At 69.5% G+C, this 21,154-nt stretch overlaps 2 protein-coding genes across 5 annotated transcripts; one reads left to right on the top strand and one right to left on the bottom strand.

Moving 5' to 3' along the window:
- Positions 1-35: 35 nt before the first annotated feature.
- AGBL5 (AGBL carboxypeptidase 5) lies at positions 36-20,412 on the top strand. Of its 4 annotated transcripts, XM_027749443.2 has the most exons (14): positions 36-285; positions 738-909; positions 1,818-1,984; positions 2,097-2,274; positions 2,513-2,691; positions 3,338-3,887; positions 4,393-4,562; positions 5,757-5,892; positions 6,799-6,989; positions 7,873-8,078; positions 10,219-10,319; positions 10,629-10,675; positions 10,856-10,944; positions 15,839-15,931. In XM_027749443.2, exons 1-14 carry the CDS (start codon positions 89-91, stop codon positions 15,859-15,861), a joined length of 2,406 nt encoding a protein of 801 aa, XP_027605244.2. In that variant the 5' UTR covers positions 36-88; the 3' UTR covers positions 15,862-15,931. The 4 variants fall into 4 exon arrangements, 3 of the variants coding, with proteins under 3 accessions (XP_027605244.2, XP_027605243.2, XP_027605242.2); XM_027749442.2 differs by lacking the exon at positions 15,839-15,931 and having other exon boundaries at positions 10,856-11,284; XR_003546074.2 differs by lacking the exons at positions 10,219-10,319; positions 10,629-10,675; positions 10,856-10,944; positions 15,839-15,931 and having other exon boundaries at positions 6,799-7,058; positions 7,873-7,958.
- Positions 11,239-11,758, bottom strand: OST4 (oligosaccharyltransferase complex subunit 4, non-catalytic). Its single transcript, XM_027749451.2, has 2 exons — positions 11,666-11,758; positions 11,239-11,511 (listed from the first exon to the last, which is right to left on the bottom strand). The coding sequence occupies exon 2, from the start codon at positions 11,508-11,510 to the stop codon at positions 11,397-11,399; it is 114 nt and encodes a 37-aa protein (XP_027605252.1). The 5' UTR covers position 11,511; positions 11,666-11,758; the 3' UTR covers positions 11,239-11,396.
- Positions 20,413-21,154: the final 742 nt, after the last annotated feature.

Genomic DNA, 21,154 nt, shown 5'->3' with positions numbered 1-21,154 from the left:
TGGTCGCGCGCGTTGCTGTTGCCGGGCGGCCCGTACCGGCCGTGCCGGGGCCGCGCCGGGGCGATGCCGGGGCCGGCCCCGCCGGGCCATGGAGATCCGCTGCGGGGGACTCCTCTTCAGCTCCCGCTTCGACTCGGGAAACCTGGCGCACGTGGAGCAGGTGCGGCCGGCAGAGGCGGGGGGCGGCCCCGCCGCCCGGGCCAACGCGCTCCCCGCCGCCGACTACGAGTTCAACGTGTGGACGCGGCCCGACTGCGCCCAGACCGAGTATGAGAACGGCAACAGGTACCGGCAGGCGAGGGGAGCGAATAGGGGCGGCTGGTACCGTACGGGGGGCGCTGGGGTCGGGATTCCCCGGGGTCCAGGAGTGGCTGGAACGGGGGTCGGTGGGGTTGGGGGGCTGAGCAAAGGGGCTGGGGGTGGCCGGCGAGATTAGAGTGCTCTGGGAGTGGGCTCGGGGGGTCTGTGCCCTCTGCCTCAGGGATCCAAGCCCCCCCGGGGGACAGACAAAGTTTGACAGGGCCGGATGGGTGGGTGGTACCATGTAGGGGTGCCCTGGGAAGGGGGTCCGTGAGGTTGGGGAGCGGAGGAGAGGGGCTGAGGGAGCCAGCGGGGTCCGGGGTGCCCTGGGAGGAGAGTCGGGGGGTCTGGTCCCTCCCCCGGGGGGAGGTGGGGGGACTCCTCGGGGGACACCCCCGGGCAGAGGCTGAGCCGGCGCCGCTCCTGCCCCCTCCCAGGTCCTGGTTCTACTTCAGCGTGCGCGGGGGGGCCCCGGGGAAGCTGATCAAGCTGCACATCCTCAACATGAACAAGCAGAGCCGGCTGTACGCGCAGGGCATGGCTCCCTTCGTGCGCACCCTGCCCGTGCGCCCGCGCTGGGAGCGCATCCGGCAGCGGCCCAGCTTCCAGGTGGGACACGGGGCGGGGGGTGGCTCGGGGGGCAGGGACACCCCTCCCTCGCCACGGGGTGACCACTGCACTCTGCTGGGGCGGGGGAGTGGCTGGGCTGTCCCTGGCACCCCTGGGGGAAGGGGGTTAATGACAGTCCTTTCTCAGGGCTGTGCAGAGGAGGGTCCATGGAGCTGTGGCTGGGCATAGGCCACCATGGGGTGTTTTCAGTGGGGGAACACAGAACTGCCCCCCGAGCACTCCTGGTGCTTCTCTTCCCTTTCACCAGGTGCCAAAGTGGCCAGAAAACAGCTCTTTGTGGCAGCAGGTGCTGCTGCCCTGGTGTGGGGCACAGCCAGGGAGGCTGGGGGAGCCCTGGGAGGCACAGCCAAGGGGTGAGATTCCCAGGAGGTTTCTTAGATGTGGTGGGAGCTGCCCAAGGGATTCTTGTTCTGGGTGCTCCTTGGTCCACATGTGCTGCCATGGGGAGGTAGTGCCCACCCTCCCAGCAGACCCTCTGCTCCATGGAACAGGAACCAGAGAGAACCACTGAATCCCAGAATGGCTTGGGCTGAAGGGACCTTAAAGAGTTCATGCCACCACCTGCCCTGGGCAGGGACACCTTCCACTACATCAGGTTGCACCAAGCTCCGTCCAACCTGTCCCTGAACACTTCCAGGGATGTGGCATCCCTTCCACGCCCTGACACGGGACAGGACAGGTGTGGTTTTGCTGGTGGGGCAAGCAAGGAGCCAAAGGATCTGCAGGGAACAGCCTGGTGTGCCAGGACACCAGGGGTGGTGGCTGGGCAGTGATTCCCATGGGGATAGCCGAGGGCGATCGATGCCCAAGGGAGCCAGAAGAGGGGATGGGGGCTGTGCCAGGGTGGCCCTGCCCCTGTGCCCAGCCCTGCTCCATGTCTGTGGCAGGTGGTGGAGACGCAGTTCGTGCTGTCCTTCGTGCACCGGTTCCTGGAGCACCGCGGGGCCACCACCTACTTTGCCTTCTGCTACCCCTTCTCCTACACCGAGTGCCAGGACATGCTGGCACAGCTGGACGGCCGCTTCCAGGACTGCAGGCACATGTCCCCCAGCAGGTGTGCTCCCCACACCCCCTTCCCAGCCCTCTCATCCCCTTCCCAGTGTGAGAGTGCCCAGCCGGGAGCCCCCTCGGTCTGGGTGTGGCTGAGGCCCCTCCTCGCCCCACAGCCCCCTGGACTCTGTCTATTACCACCGGGAGCTGCTGTGCCACTCGCTGGACAAGCTGCGTGTGGACCTGCTGACGGTCACCTCGTGCCACGGCATGCAGGAGAAGCGGGAGCCGCGGCTGGACAAGCTCTTCCCAGACACCAGCACGCCCCGGCCACGCCGCTTCGCCGGGAAGAGGGTGAGTGGCCGTGCCTGCATCGGGGCTGTGCTGGGGACAGGGGGGTCAGCAGCCCCCACAGTGGCCCCTGTGTCGGTGCCTTGCTGCCACTCTCATGTCTGTGACCCAAACTGTGTCGTGTCCCCAAGGGCTGGAGCGTTTGGGTGGAGTGTGGGGAGCAGAGTCCGCGAGACCCTCCTGCACTGCAGTGTCGGGGGGCAGGCAGGGACCCCCCTCACCCCTGTCTGCTTGTCCCCAGGTGTTTTTCCTCAGCAGCAGAGTCCACCCAGGAGAAACCCCCTCCAGCTTTGTTTTCAATGGCTTCCTGGACTTCATCCTGCGGGAGGAGGATCCCCGTGCCCAGATGCTGCGGCGGATGTTCGTCTTCAAGCTCATCCCCATGCTGAACCCTGACGGGGTGGTGCGGGGCCACTACCGGTGAGTGCGGGGCTGGGCTGGGCTCTCCTGCCTGGAAACCTGCTCCATGTTTCATGGAATCATTTGGGTGGGAAAAGCCCTCTGAGACCATTGAGTCCGACCATTCCCCCACGGCCAAGGCCACCACTAACCCATGTCCTCAAGTGCCACATCCATCCCTGCAGGGATGGGGACTCCACCACAGTCCTGGGCAGCTGTGCCAGGGCTGGACAGCCCTTTTTGTGAAGGAATTGTTCCCTATATCCAACCTAACCCTCCCCTGGCACAGCTCGAGGCTGTTTCCTCTTGTCCTGTCCCTTGTTCCCTGGGAGCAGAGCCCGACCCCCACCTGGGCTCCCCCCTCCTGTCAGGGGGTTGCAGAGCCAGAAGATCCCCCCTGAGCCTCCTTTTCTCCAGGCTGAGCCCCCCCAGCTCCCTCAGCCCCTCCTGCTGCTCCAGCCCCTTCCCCAGCTGCGTTCCCTTCTCTAGGATGTCACACAGGGCTCTGCCTTGCCAAGGTTCTCTGTGCTCTGGGGCAGCCTCTGGCTGTGAGGGGGTGGTTTGGCTGTTGTACTCCAGGACAGATCCTGGAGTGTTGGCATTCCGAGGTGAGCTCAGCTTTGCCAGGGCACCCTGGAAGGGTCTCACGTCTCTGCTCTCCCTGCAGAACCGACTCCCGCGGGGTGAACCTGAACCGGCAGTACCTGCACCCCGACGCCGAGCTGCACCCCGCGGTGTACGGGGCCAAAGCCGTGCTGCTCTACCACCACGTCCACAGCCGCGTCCTGCCGGGCTCTCCAGACTGGAGGACGTTTGTCTCCCCGCTCGGCACCAGCTCGCTGAGCACAAAATGCCCCAACCCTCCCGTCCCAGCCGCGGAGGCCGCGCTGTCGGAGCTGGACAAAGCCAACAACGCGCGGAACTCCCCCGGTGCCGGTGCCTGGTGTGCCGGCACCGCCTCCCGCCCGGACCGGGACACGCGGCTGTCGGACAGCACCGACCGGGCCGCCTGGATCCTGCCCTCGAGCCACACCGACCAGCACTGTGAGGAGGGGGTGCAGAGGCCTCCCTCAGCCCCCGAGCCCGAGGCCACCGAGCCCCCCGAGCCCATCGCACCCCGGGACAGCGGCCTGGCCTACTACGTGGACCTGCACGGCCACGCGTCCAAGCGCGGCTGCTTCATGTACGGAAACAGCTTCAGCGACGAGAACGACCAGGTGAGGCCAGGGCTGCTGGGACCCTCCTGCTGCTCTGCCCCCTCCCCACAGGCCCCAACGCTCCCTCCCACTCCTGGGAGGGGGGTACGGAAATCCCTATCACGGCTCCTTCCTTTTCCCTTCTTTCTCCTTTCCTTCCTTATCTTACTTTTCTTTCTTTTTCCTCCTTCTTTCCTTCTCTCCTGTCTCCTTCCTCTCCTCCCCTAGGAGGTCTCAGATTTCCCCCAGGAGCTGGTGTGGACCAGCAGCAGAGTTGCCTTTCTCCTGAGGGATGAGGGTGGGGAAGAGCAGTGCCACTGGGCTCCCTTCCTCTCCTCCCAGCTAGCTGTCAGGAGAGCCCAGTGTGAGGTGGGCAGGGCTGGGCAGCATCCTCTGGGCACAGCTGGAGCTTGTGAGACCCTGGAACTGGAGCAGAGCGGGCCCAGCCAACCCTGGTGAATCCCCACACTTGGCACTGGTCCCACTGGAGCTGAGGCCTTCCCATCACCCCTGCTGCTCTCCACAGGTGGAGAACATGCTGTTCCCCAAACTGATCTCCCTGAACTCGCCTCACTTCGACTTCACGGGCTGCAACTTCTCAGAGAAGAACATGTACGCCCGGGACAAGCGGGACGGGCAGTCCAAGGAGGGCAGCGGGCGTGTGGCTGTCTACAAGGCCCTGGGCATCATCCACAGGTAGGGCAGCACCGTCCAGCCTGGCACTGAGTGCTCGTGCTGGGCATGGGACTGGGGGAAGGAGGAACCAGTCCCGTGGGACCGCCCTGTCCTGCATGGCTCTGGGGCAGGTCAGCAGAAGCCAGGCCTGGCTGTGCCAGGTGCTGCTGTGTTCCTGAGGCAGAGGCTCAGCCAAGCCCTCCCCCTCCTCCTTCTCCACACTCTTCCTGCAGTTGCTCTGGTTTCTCCTCCCCGCTCTTGGATGGCTTTCCAGGGGGAATTCTCTTTCCGAGGCATTCGTGTCTGTGTTGAGCTGTAATTAAGCTGAGTTGCCGTGGGCGCAGAGTCCCCATGGCTGTGTGTGAGATTCCAGCCTCAGCCCATCTGTGATCCCAGGAGCCGGGGATACCTATGATCTGCCCCCTCCCACGTGGGATGGGATATTCCTAGCCCGTTTCTGTGCTGGGAACACACACTGTGGGCAGCCAGACCCACAGAAGGGAGGTTTTCTCCTGTTTCCTTGGTGCTTGCCGTGCACTTGGCCCCAGCTCTGGTGGGTCAGGGACACACACACAGCAGGTTGGCCTTGGTACTTTGCTCTGGGCTGGCCCGGAGCAGCCCGGGGTTGATCCAACAGCGACATTCCGAAAGGTGCTGGGAGTGCTCTCAGTGCCCGTGTGGTGCCTCAGGCAAATAGGGATGGAGCTGCTCAGATTTTCTACTGGACTGGCCCTGGAGCTGTCTCTGGCCAGTGGGACAGATGGGAACCCTCCCAGCCAGCAGTTCCCAGCCCCTCTTCTCCTTCCCACCTCTGGGACGGCTCGCTCAGGGACACCTTGGAGGCTGGGGGGAGGCTGTGGCCGCCCACTCCCTGGATTGACATGAGACACTTCCCTTTCTCCATCAGGGACCCCCCATTCTCCATCACCTTCCAGAGGTGATTGAGAGGTCCCCTCACAGGCACCTCGGCACCTTGAGTGCCACCCTTAGGCCCCCACGAGCTCCATCCCAAGTTCCCATCACGCTGATCTCTGGTATGTCCACACATCCTCGTGCAGGGGATGGGCCATTCCTGCCATCAGAGCACACTCCTCAAAACCTGCAGCTTTCCTGTGCCCCAGCTCCACCGAAGTGGCTCTCCCAGAGGGACATGCGGGGTCACCCCAGCCCTGCTGAGGGTCTGTGGGGTAACGGTGGCTCCCTTGTGCCCCACAGCTACACCCTGGAGTGCAACTACAACTCGGGGCGCTCGGTGAACAGCATCCCGGGGGCCTGCCATGACAACGGCCGCGCCAGCCCCCCGCCCCCGCCCGCCTTCCCCTCCCGCTACACTGTGGAGCTCTTTGAGCAGGTACAGGGGGCCCAGCTGAGCCGGGGGAGGGGCTGAAATCCGGAGGCTGGGCTGGGATTCGTGGCTGGGGTTACTTTTCTCCATGTGTTTTTCTGCCCTGTGCTCTGGGGAGCTGCCCACTCTCCCCAGTGCTCCCCCTCCCCAGTGTCCTCTCTCCTGCTATATCCCCTCCTCTCCCCATGACCCCCTCACCGTTGCCCCACCCTGATGTCCCCCCTTCCCTGTGCTCCCGCCCTCCCCAAAACCCCCTCTCCTCGTGACCCCCTCACCAGTGCCCCTCTCCCCCGTGCCACTCCGCACGCCCTCCGGTCCCCGTGTGCCCCCGTGCCCCCTCACTGCCCCGTGCCGTGCAGGTGGGCCGGGCTGTGTGCCCCCGTGCCCCCTCACCATACCCTGTGCCGTGCAGGTGGGCCGGGCTGTGTGCCCCCGTGCCCCCCTCACTGCCCTGTGCCGTGCAGGTGGGCCGGGCTGTGTGCCCCCGTGCCCCCCTCACTGCCCTGTGCCGTGCAGGTGGGCCGGGCCGTGTGCCCCTGTGTCCCCTCACTGCCCTGTGCCGTGCAGGTGGGCCGGGCTGTGTGCCCCCGTCACTGCCCTGTGCCATGCAGGTGGGCCGGGCTGTGTGCCCCCATGTCCCCTCACTGCCCTGTGCCGTGCAGGTGGGCCGGGCTGTGTGCCCCCGTCACTGCCCCGTGCCGTGCAGGTGGGCCGGGCTGTGTGCCCCCATGTCCCCCTCACTGCCCTGTGCCGTGCAGGTGGGCCGGGCCGTGTGCCCCTGTGTCCCCTCACTGCCCTGTGCCGTGCAGGTGGGCCGTGCCGTGTCCCCCCCTGTCCCCCTCACTGCCCCGTGCCGTGCAGGTGGGCCGGGCTGTGTGCCCCCATGTCCCCTCACTGCCCCGTGCCGTGCAGGTGGGCCGGGCGGTGGCGGTGGCGGCGCTGGACATGGCCGAGTGTAACCCGTGGCCGCGGATCGTGCTGTCGGAGCACACCTGCCTGGGCAACCTGCGGGCCTGGATGCTGAAGCACGTGCGGGGGCTGCGCGGCGCCGGGGGGGGCCCGCGGAGGAGAGAAGGGGCCGGGACCCCCCCCAGGAGCTCCACGTAAGGGCCGGCTGGGGCGAGCGTGGGAGCTGCAGGATTACAGCACTTAGAGATGATAAATGTCCCCAAGTGAGTCACCTGCCAGGGTCACCTGCTCGGCCGGGGCCTGGCCCTGCAGAGCTCCAGGAGCTGCAGGTGTCGGTCCCTGTGCTCCGAGCTGTTGGTGGGGAAAGGGGCAGGGGTGACATTGGTTGGGATTCACCTGGCCCAGTAGCCTGGAAAGTGTCTTTTCTGCATCCCCTCTAGCACTGGACTGGGATGGAGGGGGCTGAGGGATTTAGGAGTCTCAGCCTGGAGAAAAGAAGGCTCGGGGGGGCCTTCTCACTCTCTGCAGGAGGGTGGAGATGGGTGGGGTGGGTCAAGCTCTGCCCCTGGGGAACAAGGTACAGGACAAGAGGAAGGGACCAGGGGAGGTTCAGGTTGGATATTGGGAACAATTTCTTCATGGAAAGGGCTGTCCAGCCCTGGCAGAGCTGCCCAGGACAGTGGTGGAGTCCCCATGCCTGGAAGGATTTAAAAGCTTTGGGGAGGTGGGTTAGTGGTAGCATAACAGTGGTGGGGGAACAGTTGGACCTGATGGTCTCTGAGGGCTTTTCCAACCTCAGTGATACTATGATTTGTGTCTGGGGGCGAGGGAGTGAGAATCCTGTGACAACACTGCTGGGACAGTGACGTACGACATGGGACACTGGGGCTGCAGCTCTCAGGGGCAGCCTTGGTGACACCCCTGCCCCCAGCTGCTCACCAGTCCAGGGCTCTGCCAGAGGTGGTGCCTCGGCCACAGCCACCCTGTGCTCAGGGCTGGGCTGGGACAGTGGGTGGGGGGCGCAGAGGGGAACCCCCCCTGCCACACCAGGCTGACCCCCATCTCTCACCCCCGCAGTGGGCTGCCCACCTCGGCCTCTGACAACTCCCTGGCCCGCACCAGGAGCTTCAGCAACGGCACCAGCGGGAGCGGGGGCAGCCAGCAGGATTCCCCGCGGATCCGGGCCTCCCCCAGCTTCACCTTCGGCAGCCCCAGGCCCCCGGCTGCGGCCACGGCCCCCCCGAGCCCCCCGAGCGGCGGCGGCGCCCCGGCCCCGGGCAGAGGTAAGCCGGGCTGGGGACCCCTGGCGCGCCTGCTCCGGCGCCTGTCGAGCTGCTGCGCGGGGCCACGGCCCTGAGGGAGCTCGGAGCCAGCCCGACCTGGGCTGGGACAGCGTGACAGTGGGTTTGTGTGGAACTGTGAGCGTGAGGGGTTTCATCCCCATGGGGCAGCCCTGGGCAGGGAGACCTGTGGCCCCTCCGGCCCACCCCACAGTCCTGCAGCCCCGGCCGGGCAGGAGCTGCTGCTGCTCCATTGGGATGAGGGGGATCCCAGCCACTGGGGCAGTGGGGAGATACCCTCCCTTAAGTGTGGGGCCTCTGAGGCTTCTGGAGAAGCCAGCACAGAAAACCTCTGCTTGACTTCCTGCCGCTCCCAAAGCATTCCAAAGGCCAGTGGGGACACACCAAAGTGCCTTTCCCCTTCCCAGACACTGGCTGGGCAGCAGTAGGTTGTGGCCTTGGCTGTGGCTGTGGGGAGGTGGGCTGGCAGGGCTGGCATGAGGCACTGGGGGCTTCCAACACATGGTGAGTCCTCTTGGGTTGATGTACTGCAGTGGAGTGCCAAAACCAGGCGAGGCGCTGGCTGTGCCCCCCATGCTGGTGTTCTCGCCGTGGGGCAGGGGTTCAGGGCCGCAGGGGGCAGGCAGTGCCAATCCAGGCCCCTCGGGGGTCCGGTGCCTCAGCTGGCCAGCAGGGGAAGCCCCGGAGGCCCCTGCTCCCATCCCCTGCCCCGCAGAGCCCGGAGCCGGGGCGGGGCTGCCGGTGTGACTGGGTGTGCCTGAAGCTGTGCTTGTGTCGAGTTCTGCCGTGTCTGTTGTGTTGTCCTCGGGGTTTGCTGCCCAGCCCTCTGTTGTGACTGTGTCTTGTCTGCCATGAGAACGTGGTGGGAGGAAATAAAAGGCTGATGTTCTCATGGGCACGTTGTTCCGTCTGTTCCTTCGGGTCTGCACAGGGATCATGGCCTGGGGATGCTCTGCCCCCGTGGCTTTGCCTTCCGAGCCCTGCACTGGCACCCCCAGCTGTGCCATCCCAGCCTCTGCTTCCCAGGCAGCTGGGAAGGAACCGGGAACGCTCAGAACCTGTGATGGGTTGGGGGCTGGATGGCACGGGGTGAAGATCCTGTTACTTGGATGAAGATCCTGGTCTTGTCCCATCCTTCCACTTCCTTCCTAGTTCCCGCTCCAGCCTGGCCACACCCCAGGGAGGTCAGTGTGCCAGGTCTCTGCCAGACCCCCAGTGACTCCCCTTGGCTGCTGTTGGCCTTTGCTGTCTGGGGTTGGTCACTGAATTTATGCTGGTTTGGCCCAGGTGAAGTCAGCTGTTGCTTTTCAGTACCTCCCACTGGCACCAGTGGCTTTGGCATATCCTGCCCAGCACAGGCTCCTGCTTGCAGGGTCTCGTTTGCTGCAGGGTCTGTGGCTGTTCACGGCTACCTTGGCTGTTGGACACCTTGTCCAACCCCCACGGGACACAGCTCTGGCTTCACCCCAGTGGGCAGCACAGCCTCTCTGCCACTTGCTTGCTTCCCCAGTGGGATGGGGAGAGAACTCCTGGGTTGGGATAAAGACAGTTTAACTGGGAGAGCTGAAACTGGGAGCAGAGCTGAGGTGACTCAGGTATTCCTTCAGCATGGCCAACCACAGCCAGGCCCCCAAAGGCCCCCCTTTCTCCCACCCAGCTTTCCTGGCTGAGCGGGTGTCCCATGATCCAGGACATCCCCTGGTCTGGAGCTGTGTCCCTGCTCCAGAGCTGTGCCCCCCAGGTCCTCATTGCCAGCCAGATCTGGCCAGCATGGTCACACCAGTGCCACAGGAGACTTGGCTGGAGCCAGGGGCAGTGATTTATGGGACCACCAGGCCTGGCCAGGGTAAAGCCCGTTGCACCAGCAGGGCTGGGATTGAGCTCTGTGCCCATTACATCCTCCCTCCAGCACTGGCCACTGCCAGGATGGCCCTCGGTGTTGAGCTGTGCAGGGGGGCCTGGCCCTGGCAAGGCTGGCAGGGAGGGGGACTCTGTGCCCACTGCTACTGTGGGAATGGTGTCACCAGGCCGTGCCAAGGTGCCCTGTGATGGCTCCGTGCCCCCACCATGGCACACAGCTTGTCACCAACACGGGCTGAGCTCTGTCTCCTCTGTCACACAGGGACCCTGCCTGTGGGCACCCAGGTAATGCCACGCACCAGCCACGGACCGCAGGAGGCCCAGCAAGGTGTGGGAGAGCTCCAGGGCACAGCACTGCTGCAGGTACCGGGGGCACTGCAGGGAGGGGACCCAGGGCTGCCCACGGCTCTGCTAGCCAGGCCTGGGGGTGCCTGGGGCAACACCTTTGGGGGAATACCTCTGTGGGGCTGCCCCTAGGGCTGGGAGCCCCCCGAGCCGTGGGGCTCTGCCAGGTGTTTCTGCCCCAAGTGCCCTCCCGAAACCGTGTGGACACCCCAGGGGCAGGGGTCCAGCTCCGTGCGACCCCCGCAGCCCCAGGGAGCTCCTGTACAGCTGGGGACAAAGACCCCTCCTGGCACCAACCCTCTTCTCCCCTGTGCCCCCCTCCCGCAGGTGCTCCCGATGAAGCTGAACGCCCGGAGAGCCCTGGAGCGGCCTGGGTAGGTGCTGTGGGTGGTGTCACCCCAGAGCCCATGCCGACGAGGGGGTGGTGGGAGCCCTGAGCGAAGCCCCCGCCAGGTGGGGGGGCTGGGACCCCAACACCCTCAGGCCTGGGGCTGTCGGTGCACAAGGGCCCGCGGGAGCCCCGTGCCCTGCTGACGTCGGTCTCTGTCCCACAGGGCTCTGCCCGGAGGCCCCCGTGCCCCCCGGGGGGGTGCTGAGCGCCGAGGGACCCTTCCCGTGCCGGGGCAGGGGCCCGCGGCCCCAGGTACGGCCCCGCGGCTCCGGGGGGCTGTGGCGCAGCCCGGGGGCCCCTGGCCCTGCTCGGCCCCGTGCCGGCCGCACTCGGGCAAGGGCTGCGGCGCTGGAGAGGGGGCTGCGGCCCCCCCGGCCCCGCCGTGCCCCACCGCGGCCCCTGCCCACCGGCCCCCCCTGGCCCAGCTCCTGCCGGCAGCTCCTCTCCTGCTGCGCTGAGCCCCAGGCCGGGGGCTCCCCTCGCACCCGCCCCGGCCCTCCCCGCGGGCCTGGCGGAGGGGTCCGGGGCTTTTACGACGTCACACTGTTTAGTCTTGTATCATCGTGTTTCCTTTAAAACCGGTTTGGAATAAGCTCGGCCTGGCGCCTCTCGCGGCCCCGCGCCCAGCGCGGCCGGGGCATCGCGTGCGGCCCGGAGGGACGGAGGGCGGGCGGGGAGCGCTGCCGGGGCTTTCGGGGGTCCCCTCACTCCTGCTTCTTGGGGTTGTTCACGGCCACGTAGTGGTACAGCACGACGAGGAGGAAGAGCGAGACGCCCAGCATGTTGGCGAAAATGGCGAGCTGCACGTCCGTGATCATCCTGCGGGGGGACACACGCTGGCACCGCGCAGGGACCCCCCCCCCGCTACAGGCCCCTCGCCCCCCGCAGTCGGTCCTTCCCCCCCGGGCACACCCGCGGTCCCTGTCCCCTCCCGGTGTCCCCTCCCGGTCCCCCGGGTGTTCCCCCCGCTCACGTTCCGGCCCCGCCGCTCCGACACGTCTCCCCGCGCCGCGCGTCACTTCCGGCCGCGGGGCACGGCGGGAGGGGCGTGGCCTGGCGGTGAAGTCACTCCTATCTTGTGCTGTGACGTCACAGTACCCGAGTGCGCGATGACGTCACTGCCTGCCCCGGGCGGGGCGGGGCTCTTGGCGGAGGCGGGGCCTTTACCCCTGGCCCCGCCCCCAGGCGCTCCCCGCCCCCTGGCAGCCGCGGCGGCTCCTTCTCCATACAAGGCGCGGCGCGAGGCGGGGGGCGGGGTCACGGCGGGGGGCGGGGCGGGGAGCCCCGGGGCGACCGCGGCTAATTAGCGCTAATGACACTAATGACAGCTCATTACAGCTGATGACAGCGGGCAGGGCCGCGGGGCTGGGGTGGGACGGGCTGTACTGGGCTGTGCTGGGACGTACTGGGATGTGCTGAGCTGTACTGGGGTATACTGGGAGGTAGTGAGGGATACTGGGCTATGTACTGGGCGGGGGTATACTGTGGTGTGCTAGGAGTCTTTCCTCTGTGCCTTTTGTAACCGGACCTGTCTGTCTCGCATTGGCCTTTTTAGCCACCAGCGCGCTTGTAGCAAATGTGGGTAGAGCCCTTCCCAAATCCTCGTTCGCGAAACCCAGCCATGATGATGATGAGGACGTACTGGGATGTGGTGGGGTGTACCGGGGTGTATTGGGATGTATCGAGGTGTACTGAGGTGTATTGGGGCATACTGGGCTGGGTGCAGGATGGGCCGCAGCCGGGGAGTCCCAGCAGTGAGTCCCCCCGGGGTCCTGCCACCACCCTGGTCCCCATCCCTGAGCCCCCCGGCTGTGCTGGGGCAGAGCGGGACCCCCACTGACTGTCCCTGCTCGGCCGCAAATCCCCGGCACTGGCTGGAGTACCCTGGGACGCGGCAGGGCCTCGGCCCCCCACAGCCCTGCGGGACCCCCACTGCCCCCCACGGCCTCTGAGGGCACAGAGAAGGCGACACCGTCCCCTTGGGGACAGCCCATTGCTGGGCCCTGGCCAAGCCCAGCCCCGTGTCCCCCACCCCCGCGTCCCTCTTCCCCCATGTCCCCTTCCCCGTCCCCTCCCCCCTCCAGCTGCCGGCAGCTGTTTGTGCTTAACCCACGCTCGCAGCTCCCCGAGGGCGGGGGGTTCCCGCGCCCTGACGTCACCGTGGGGTCGGAGCCAAGGCGTGATGTCACCAGGAGGCCGTGACGTCACCGCGCGGTCCGGGGAAGCCACGGCGTCACCGCAGGCCTAGGACCGCGGTGGCCCTGGGTGGCCGCGGTGTCACCACCGGCTGCTCCAGTGCCCCCGGTGTCCTCAGCGCGGTGTCAGGGTCGGGCTGGGGGCGCGGGGCAGCGCCTGGCTCGGCACCGGGACGTGTAACCTGGCACGGGGACACAGGGACACGGGGACACAGGGACACGGGGACACAGGGACGTGGCAGTGCTGGATGCGGTGCCGGGACCTGCCGCGGCTGTGCCCGGGGCAGAGGCGCGGGGCGGGGGCACCGGCGGCCGGGTAGACGCGGGGCACCGTGCGAGGCGGTGCCGGTGCCGGTGGCGGTGGCAGTGCTGGTGGCGGTACCGCAGCGGTAGCCCCGCCGCCCCGCTGGCCGCCCGCGCCCTGGCCCCCTGCCCGGCCCCTCTGGCTTCCCCGGCCCGGCCTAACGAGGAGCAGATGTGGCGGCGGCGGGGCCGGCGGGGCCGCGGTGCCCGGCGCGGCCGCGGCGGGGGCGGCGGTGGGCAGGAAGCGGGGGGCCCCGGGGACCCCGCCGGCGGGCAGCGGCAGCGGGGCGGCCCTGGCGGCGAGGGGCTGGCCGAGGGGCGGCCGGGGGGAGGGCAGAGCCGAGCCGTGCCGAGCCGAGCCGCCCAGAGCCGCGGAGCCGCGACGGGACACCCTATGCGCTCCTGAGCCGCGCCGGACCGGGCTGACCGAGCCGAGCGGAGCCGCCCCAGCCCAGCATGGCCCCCTGGCTCTGGCCGTGCCTCCTGGCCGCACAGGCCCTGGCCGCCAACTTTCCCCCCCGGTACAGCCTCTACACCGGCGGGGCCGCCCCGCTCGCCCCCGGCGCGGCCGCGGCCCACAGCGGTGCCCGGGCCGCCGGCCGGCACAGGTAGGAGCCGAGAGCACCGGGACGCACCGGGGGGACACGGGCGGCAGCGGGGGCACGGGGGCAGCCCCCACTCCGACGCCGCGGGGACCCCGGCATCGGCCGGGCACCGGCACGTGCCACGTCCAGCCCGGGGGGCGGCGGGAGCGGCCGTGCCGGGGGCCGGGTCAGCACTGGGGGCTCCCCTGACTGGGGGGGTCAGCCCCGGCCCCGCGGCGGTGGGCAGTGGGCGCACGTGGAGGGCGGGGGCCGGGAGCCGGTGCCGCCGCGCGGGGATCCCGGGCTGGTCCCGCCTCGGCATCCACGCGGGGGTCAGCGCTGCCGGGGAGGGGGAGAGGGGCCCGGACCCACCCCATCGCCATCCCCGTCCCATCCCGTGCCGTGGGCATCGCGGGGCGGTCGTGGGGCAGAACGTGCCTGTGGGTCGGGGCGCTGGCGGGGCGCAGGGCTGGGGGCGGCCCCGCGCTGGGTTCGGGTCACACACCGCGGCCACATCGGCGCCGCAGCAGCGCGGCCGCAGGGCTGGAGCTGCCCCGGCCCCACGGCGGCCCCGGCGGGTGGCAGGACGTGGCCCCAGCCTGGAGTGCCTGGGGAGGGGGGCCATGGGTCGGGCACCCCCAGCTCCCTGGTGGGGCACGGATACGGCTGAGCCTTTACTTGCGGCTTTGGGGGCTCAGCGGGGGCTTCCCACGGGTCGGCGGGTGCAGCGCCCCATCCCCGTGGCTCGCTGGTACGGGGCTGTCCCCACGTCCTGCCCTTTCGGGGGGGCTCCGGTCCCGTCCCACTCCTGGGATGGGGACAGCCCCGGGGCGGGGTGGTGGGACCCCAGGGCAGCCGGGGGGTCCCAGGGCCCCGCCGGTGCGGGGCTGGGAAGTGAAGGGGGGAGGCGAGGGGGGGCCGTCGGTCGGCGCAGGAATTCCCGGCGGCCCCCGGGGAGGAGCTGGAATCCAGCCGGGGCCTGAGGGGAACCAGCCGGGCTGACGGGAACCGGCCGCCGCACCGGGGCCCCGCGGCGGGGTCCCAGGGCCGGGGACCGCTCCCCGGGGGACCGCTGGGGGACGGGTCAGGGGGGCCGGGCTGGGTCCCGGGCTCGGACCATATAAGGCTGCGACGGGGACAGGCTGGAGCCCCACGCCGTGGGGCTGGGGTCCCTGCAACCTGTGGGGCTGGGCTGGGGTCCTGCACCTCAGGCAGGGATCCCCACAGTCTGTGGCTGGGTTGGAGTCCCAGTGTGTGGCTGCCCCAATGCTCCTGCCCCACTGGCACAGAGGGGACAGGGGACACGAGGGCAGTGATGGGGAGGCGGAGGATGTAGGATGCCCGTGCCAGGCAGCATGGGAGCCACAGCACGATGTGATGGGGTGTCAGCACCCCACTCCTGGCAGAGCCCCTATCCCCACAGGGCTCCCAGGGGCTGCCCCGTGGTCAGGTGCTGCAGCTGCTCCTGTGAGGTTGCCGGGCAGGGAAGAGGGGCTGCAGGAGGGCAGGATCCGGCCCATTAACCCGCCGCTCTGGGCTGTGACGGTGCTACCGGTGGGGCTGGTTGGGCGAGCACAGGAGCGTGTCGGGGGATCCGGGGTGTGCCCAGGGGGTCAGGTTGTGCCGGGGGGCCAGCATGTGCCAGGAATCCCATGTGTGCCCGGGGATCTGGTGTGTGCCCAGTGGAACCAGTCTTTGCTGGGGAAGCCGGTGTGTGCCGGGGGATGCCTGGTGCAAGGCGTGATGCTGGGTCTCTGACGGGGCAGTGCCCGGTGCCTGCTCTGTGCCAGGACGATGTCTGGCTGTGTGCCAGGATGATGCCAGGTCTGGTCTGGGACTGTGCCAGGTGCGTGCCGGGACAATGCCTGGTGTGTGCTGGGATGATGCCAGGTCCATGCTGGTGCCTGCTCTGTGCCAGGACAACGCCGGGGCTGTGCTGGGATGACACCCGGTGTGTGCCGGGACCATGCCAGGTCTATCCCTGAACAATGCCTCGCTTGTGCCAGGACGATGCCTGGTGCCGGCACGTTCCAGGTGCGTGCCCTGACCCCTTCCCTCCGGCAGGAACTGGTGTGCCTACGTGGTGACGCGCAGTGTGAGCTGTGTGGTGGAGGACGGTGTCGAGAGCTTCATCAAGCCGGACTATCAGCCCTGCCCCTGGGGGCAGCTCCAGTGCCCCCGGGTCCTGGCGTGAGTGGGGCCGGGATGGGGCTGAGGGTCTCCAGGGGGACTCTGGGGGGCCAGCGCAGAGCCGGGGCTGACCGCGGCTGTGCTGCCGCCGCTGGTGTTTACCCGCCCCGGGGTCGTGTTTACCTTTGCGCAAGAGCCAGTGACCTCAAGTGGTGCCGGGGGGTGACTGGCCTCTGTCCCCCTGGCCGAGCAGAGCCAGGACCCTGGCACACCGTGCAGCTTTTCGGGCCAGTGATGGGGTGATACCGGTGTTGGGGTGATGCCGGGGACAGGGTGATGCTGGTGACGGGGTGACAAAGCCGGACAGGGGCAGGGGCAGCCCCCCCGGCCGCCGGCTGTTGAGCAAGACGCAGGCGCCGCTGGGTCAAGCCGCAGCCTGTGCTGGGTTTGGCTCCCTGGGGAAGCCCCGCACCCCTCCCAGGACCCCCCAAACTCCCTGTCCCCTCCACTCACAGGTACCGCAGCTTCCTGCGGCCCCGCTACAAGGTGGCCCAGCGGACGGTGTCGGAGCTGGCCTGGCGCTGCTGCCAGGGATACTCGGGCCCAGACTGCACCGAGGGACCCGCGCCAGCGTCCCCCCAGCCCACCGGCCGCCCCCCGCCCCGGCCCGGCCGCCCCACGCTCTCCGGCTTCGGCAACACCCTCAGCGGCCTGGGGGGTGAAGGTAGTGCCGGGGCAGGGGGAGGCGGTGGTGGAGGGACACGGTGGCAGGCGATGCAATGGCAGGGGGATGTGACACCCTGATCTGGCGGTGCGTGGCAGGCGGCGGGGACGCGGAGAAGATGCGGCGACTGGAGGAGCAGGTGCGGCAGCTGAGCGAGCAGGTGGAGGAGCTGCGGGCCGGGCAGGAGCCACCGCCCCGGGGGGCGGAGGGGCACCCCGGGGGCGAGCAGCCGGCCGACGCGGCCGCCCCCGCCGAGGTGCGGGAGGCGCTCAGCCACGTCCAGAAGCGGCTGGAGGAGCTGGAGACCCGCCTGCGCCGCACCGAGGGCGGCCGGGACGGCCCGGGGGCGCCGGGGGGCCCGGGGACCGCGTCACTGCTCGACCTGGAGCGGCGGCTGCAGGAGCTGTGCGCTGCCTGCACGATCGGCACCGAGGGGCTGCGGCGGCAGGCGGCCGAGGACCGGGACCGCATGCGGGCGCTGGAGAAGCTGGTGGGCTCGGTGGACAAGCGCAACCGGGATGCGGTGGAGTCGGTGCAGCGGCACATCAGCAGCCTGAGCAGCCGCCTGGCCCCTGTCCCCCCTGCCCCGCCACCCCCGGACGTGCTCCGGCGCCTGGCGGAGCTGGAGCGGCGGCTGGAAGGGCTGCCGGTGCCGGCGGCGGGGCCGGGGCAGGGCCCGGTGCTGGCGCGGCGGCTGACGGAGCTGGAGGGGCGGCTGAACGCCTCCCGCGCCGGCCCGTGGCCCTCCGAGCCCGAGGGGCGGCCGGGGGGGCTGCCGGGGCGCCTGGCCAACCTCAGCCGGGCGGTGGAGGGGCTGGCGGCCAGCGGGGCTCAGCGCGGCGCCCGCCTGGACGAGCTGGAGGGGCTGCTGGCCCGCTGCGGCCACCCCTGCCCAGGGCAGGACGGGCACGACGGGGCGCTCGGCCCCCACCTCCGGCAGCCGCAGGACACCGAGGGGCTCCGTGGGGACGGGCTGGCCGGGACCCTGGGGGGGCTGCTGGGGGCACAGGGAGAGGCACTGGTCGAGGAGCTGGAGGAGCTCCGCAACCGGACGGGGCGGCTGGAGGCGGCGCTGGAGAGGCTGAACGGTGACCCCTGCGCCCGACCCTGTGTCCCGCTGCCCCCCCGGGAGCCAGAGCAGCTCCAGCCCGGCCCCACGGAGCCAGGGGAGCTGGAGGCACCACTGGAGGGGTTCGGCGTCTTCGGGGGCACGTCGCCCTCGGAGCTGCGGGAGCTGCGGGGGGAGCTGGCGGCAGCGCTGCGGGCCCTGAGCGGCCTCAACGCCACGGTGGAGGGGCTGCAGGACGCGCTGGATCAGCAGGACGCCCGGCAGCGCCAGCTGGGCTCCATCACCGACCGCGTGGTGGCCGAGCTGGACCAGGCGGCGGCGGCGGCGGCGGCACGACAGGCCGAGAGCGAGGAGCGGCTGGAGGCTCTGACGCGGGAGCTGGCGCGGGCCGGGGGCTGCCCGGCGGGGCTGGAGCCGCGCGTGGCCAAGCTGGAGGGGGTCTGCGAGCAGCTGGAGGCGGTGGCCGGGGGGCTGCGGGGCGTCCGTGAGGGGCTGGGCCGGCACGTGGCCGGGCTGTGGGGGGCCGTGCGGGACCTGAACGCCACGGCCCGCGCCCAGGCCGCGCTGCTGGAGAAGGCGCTGGAGCTGCCGCCCCGGCTCGGCGCCCTCAACGCCAGCCTGGGCCACCTGCGCGGGGAGCTGAACCGCCTGGCACAGCTGGAGCGCCACGGTGCGTGGGCACGGGGACACACGGGGGACGCGGGGCTGTGGGGCTGCAGGGACGTGGGAGGATGTGCGGCATCGTGGGGGACACGGGGCTGCGGGGGCACAGTGCGTCGTGGGCCTGAGGGGCTGCAGGGATGGGGGCACACGGGGCATCACAGGCACTGCAGGGGGACAGGGCATCCCAGGACTGTGGGGACACGGGGGGCCATGGGGCTTCACGGGGGCACACAGCTGCGGGAACGGTGGTGGAGGTGTGGGGACACAGGGATATGGGAATGTGGAGTCACCAGGGAACGTGATAGTGGGGCGTGGGGACACAAGACCACAGAAGGATCCAGGCCATGGGGCTGCACTGTGTGGGGACAAGGGGACGCCAGTCATGGGAACGTGGGGTTATCACACATGGGACACCAGCCATGGGTCTGTGGGGTGAGGGAAAAGGCTATGGGGCCAGGGTGGCTCTAACCCTCTCTTGTCTCCAGGCCCCCCTGGCCCCCCTGGACCTGCTGGACCTGCGGGCGAGACAGGCCCTCGCGGCCCACCTGGGCCTCCTGGAAAGGATGGAGAGCAGGGTTCCGTGGGCCCCCCTGGTAAGGATCAGCCTCCTTTGTGTACCCTGATGCAGCAGTGGGGCAGTGCTGGCATGGCTGGACCCTGTGCCCGGGGGTCCTACCCCAAGCCAGTCCTACAGCCCCTCCTCATCTTTTCCCTCAGGGCTGCCCGGAGAGAGAGGTAGGGCTGGGGCTGGGGGCTTAGGGTGCAGGGGTCATGGGGGACTGGGGGGAGAGGACATGGGGCTGGGGGCTTGGGGCAGATGTGGGGAGCTGGGTGGGACCGGAAGGGGAGCAGGGGGTGTCTGGGTTGGCATGGGGGAGCACAGGGCACTGGGAAGCTGGGGGGCAGAGGGGCTGGGGTGCAGGGGGGGCACATGGTCAAGGGGTCGCATGGACACGGTGAAGGGGGAGTGGGGGCTGCATCTGCTGGGCTGGGGGGCAGAGGGTGCTGGGAGGGGGATAGAGGGTACAGGGTGGCAGTGGGTTCCCGGGGGCAGGGGCACAGGAGTGCCCCTGCCCCCCTGACACGGTGCCCAGGCGAGGTCGGAGAGCCGGGCTCGGTGCCCCGCGTCGCCTTCTCGGCCGCCCTGAGCACCCAGCGCACGGAGCCGGGCACCGTGCTCTTCGACCAGGTGCTGCTCAACGACGGCGGCTCCTACGACCCCGAGACAGGTGAGAGCCCACGGCACTGCCGGGCGGGGGCACGGGGGGCTGTGGGGCGGTTTCGGGGTGATGGAGGTTACGGTGGGGGCTCTGGTGTGTGAGGGGGCTGCACGGTCACAGGGGGATGTGATGCCAAGCGTGATGGTGGCCAGGAGCTCTGTGGGGGTGCTGTGCCCGTCCCAGGGTGTGCCGCTGGCCGTGGGGTGCTGCAGGGGATCCGAGGGTGCAGAGCCCGCTCGGGGGGCACCGGGGGTTCCTGGGGGTTCCTGATCCCCTCCTCCTGCCGCAGGCACGTTCACGGCACCGGTGCCCGGGCGGTACCTGGTGAGCGCGGTGCTGACGGGGCACCGGGGCGAGGGGCTGGAGGCCGTCCTGTCCCGCTCCGGCCACGGCATCGCCCGCCTGGACTCGGCCGGATTCCAGCCCGAGGGGCTGGAGAAGGGGCCGGTGGCCGCGCAGGCCCCCAGCCCCGGTGCCCTCGGCGTCTTCAGCCTCCTGCTGCCGCTGGCGGCCGGCGAGACCCTGTGCGTGGAGCTGGTGTCGGGGCGCTTGGCCCACGCGCCCGACGAGCCCCTCACCACCTTCAGCGCCGCCCTGCTCTACGACGCCGAGGAGCCCTAGAGCCGCCGGGCCTCCGGCGGGGGCACAGCTGGGCCGGGGGGGCCCCACACCCCGACGGGACCCCCCCCACCCGCCCCCTTATTTATCAGCACCCCTCAGCCCTCGCTGCCCCACCGTCACACGCCCCCGCCCCACACCACCCGCCCCGGCCCCCACGCCGCCCCCCGGCCCCCCACTGCCCCCCAATAAAGACGCGGCACCGGGTTTTGTACCCGCGGCTCCGGCTCCGTCCCTCGCCCCGAGGGGGGCGGCGTGGGGAGGGGGCCGGTCCCTGCCGGGGGTCACCGTGATCCCACCTGCCCTGGGGCACAACCTCCCTCCACGGCCCCAGCAGGGCTGTCCCCGTGCCCAGAGGGAAGGGGGTTCAGGGTGGGCATGAAGGGGGGTCCTGGCTGTTCTGGTCACGGTGTGACTGGGATGGGGCGGGGTTCTGACCGGACTGGTGGGTGTCAGCACCTTCCAGGCCTTGGAGCCGTGTCCTGGTGCTGGGGCACCCTCTGGTGCACCCCCTCAGCCCAGGTGGTGGCTGTGCTGGCGGGAGGTTGGAGCTGGTGGTGCCTGTCTTGGGGGGCCCTACAGTTCCACTTGCTGTTTAATCCATCCCTGGTGGTGGTTTCACCCCCTGCCGTGGGGGCTGCTCTGGGGTACCCTGTTCCTCCATGTCGTGGCTGTTCCCTGGCCTGTCCTGCCTGTACCGTGCCCACCACTGTGCCCTTGGAAGGGGCAAGGTGGTGGTGGTGGGAGGTGGTGGTGTCCCAGGAAGAACAGGCACCAGGTTGGGTGTGTTTGGGGGTGTCGATGGTCAAACAGGCTCCAGGTCGGGTCTGGGGCACTGGCACCTCCTTAGAGCTTTAAGTGTTTGTGCTCGTGGTTCCCGGGCAGAGGATTTGGAGGGGAAACATCAGGATTTGGGGACAGGGGGTGGGGACAGGGGGTGTCCAACCCCAGTTTGT

Source organism: Pipra filicauda, unplaced genomic scaffold (genome assembly GCF_003945595.2).
Source record: "Pipra filicauda isolate LSUMZ 115617 unplaced genomic scaffold, ASM394559v2 scaffold614_size217257_pilon, whole genome shotgun sequence".
In the NCBI taxonomy this organism is placed as follows: Eukaryota; Metazoa; Chordata; class Aves; order Passeriformes; family Pipridae; genus Pipra; species Pipra filicauda.
The sequence above is the reverse complement of the archived record's forward strand: the minus strand, read 5'-3'. Positions and strand labels throughout refer to the sequence as shown.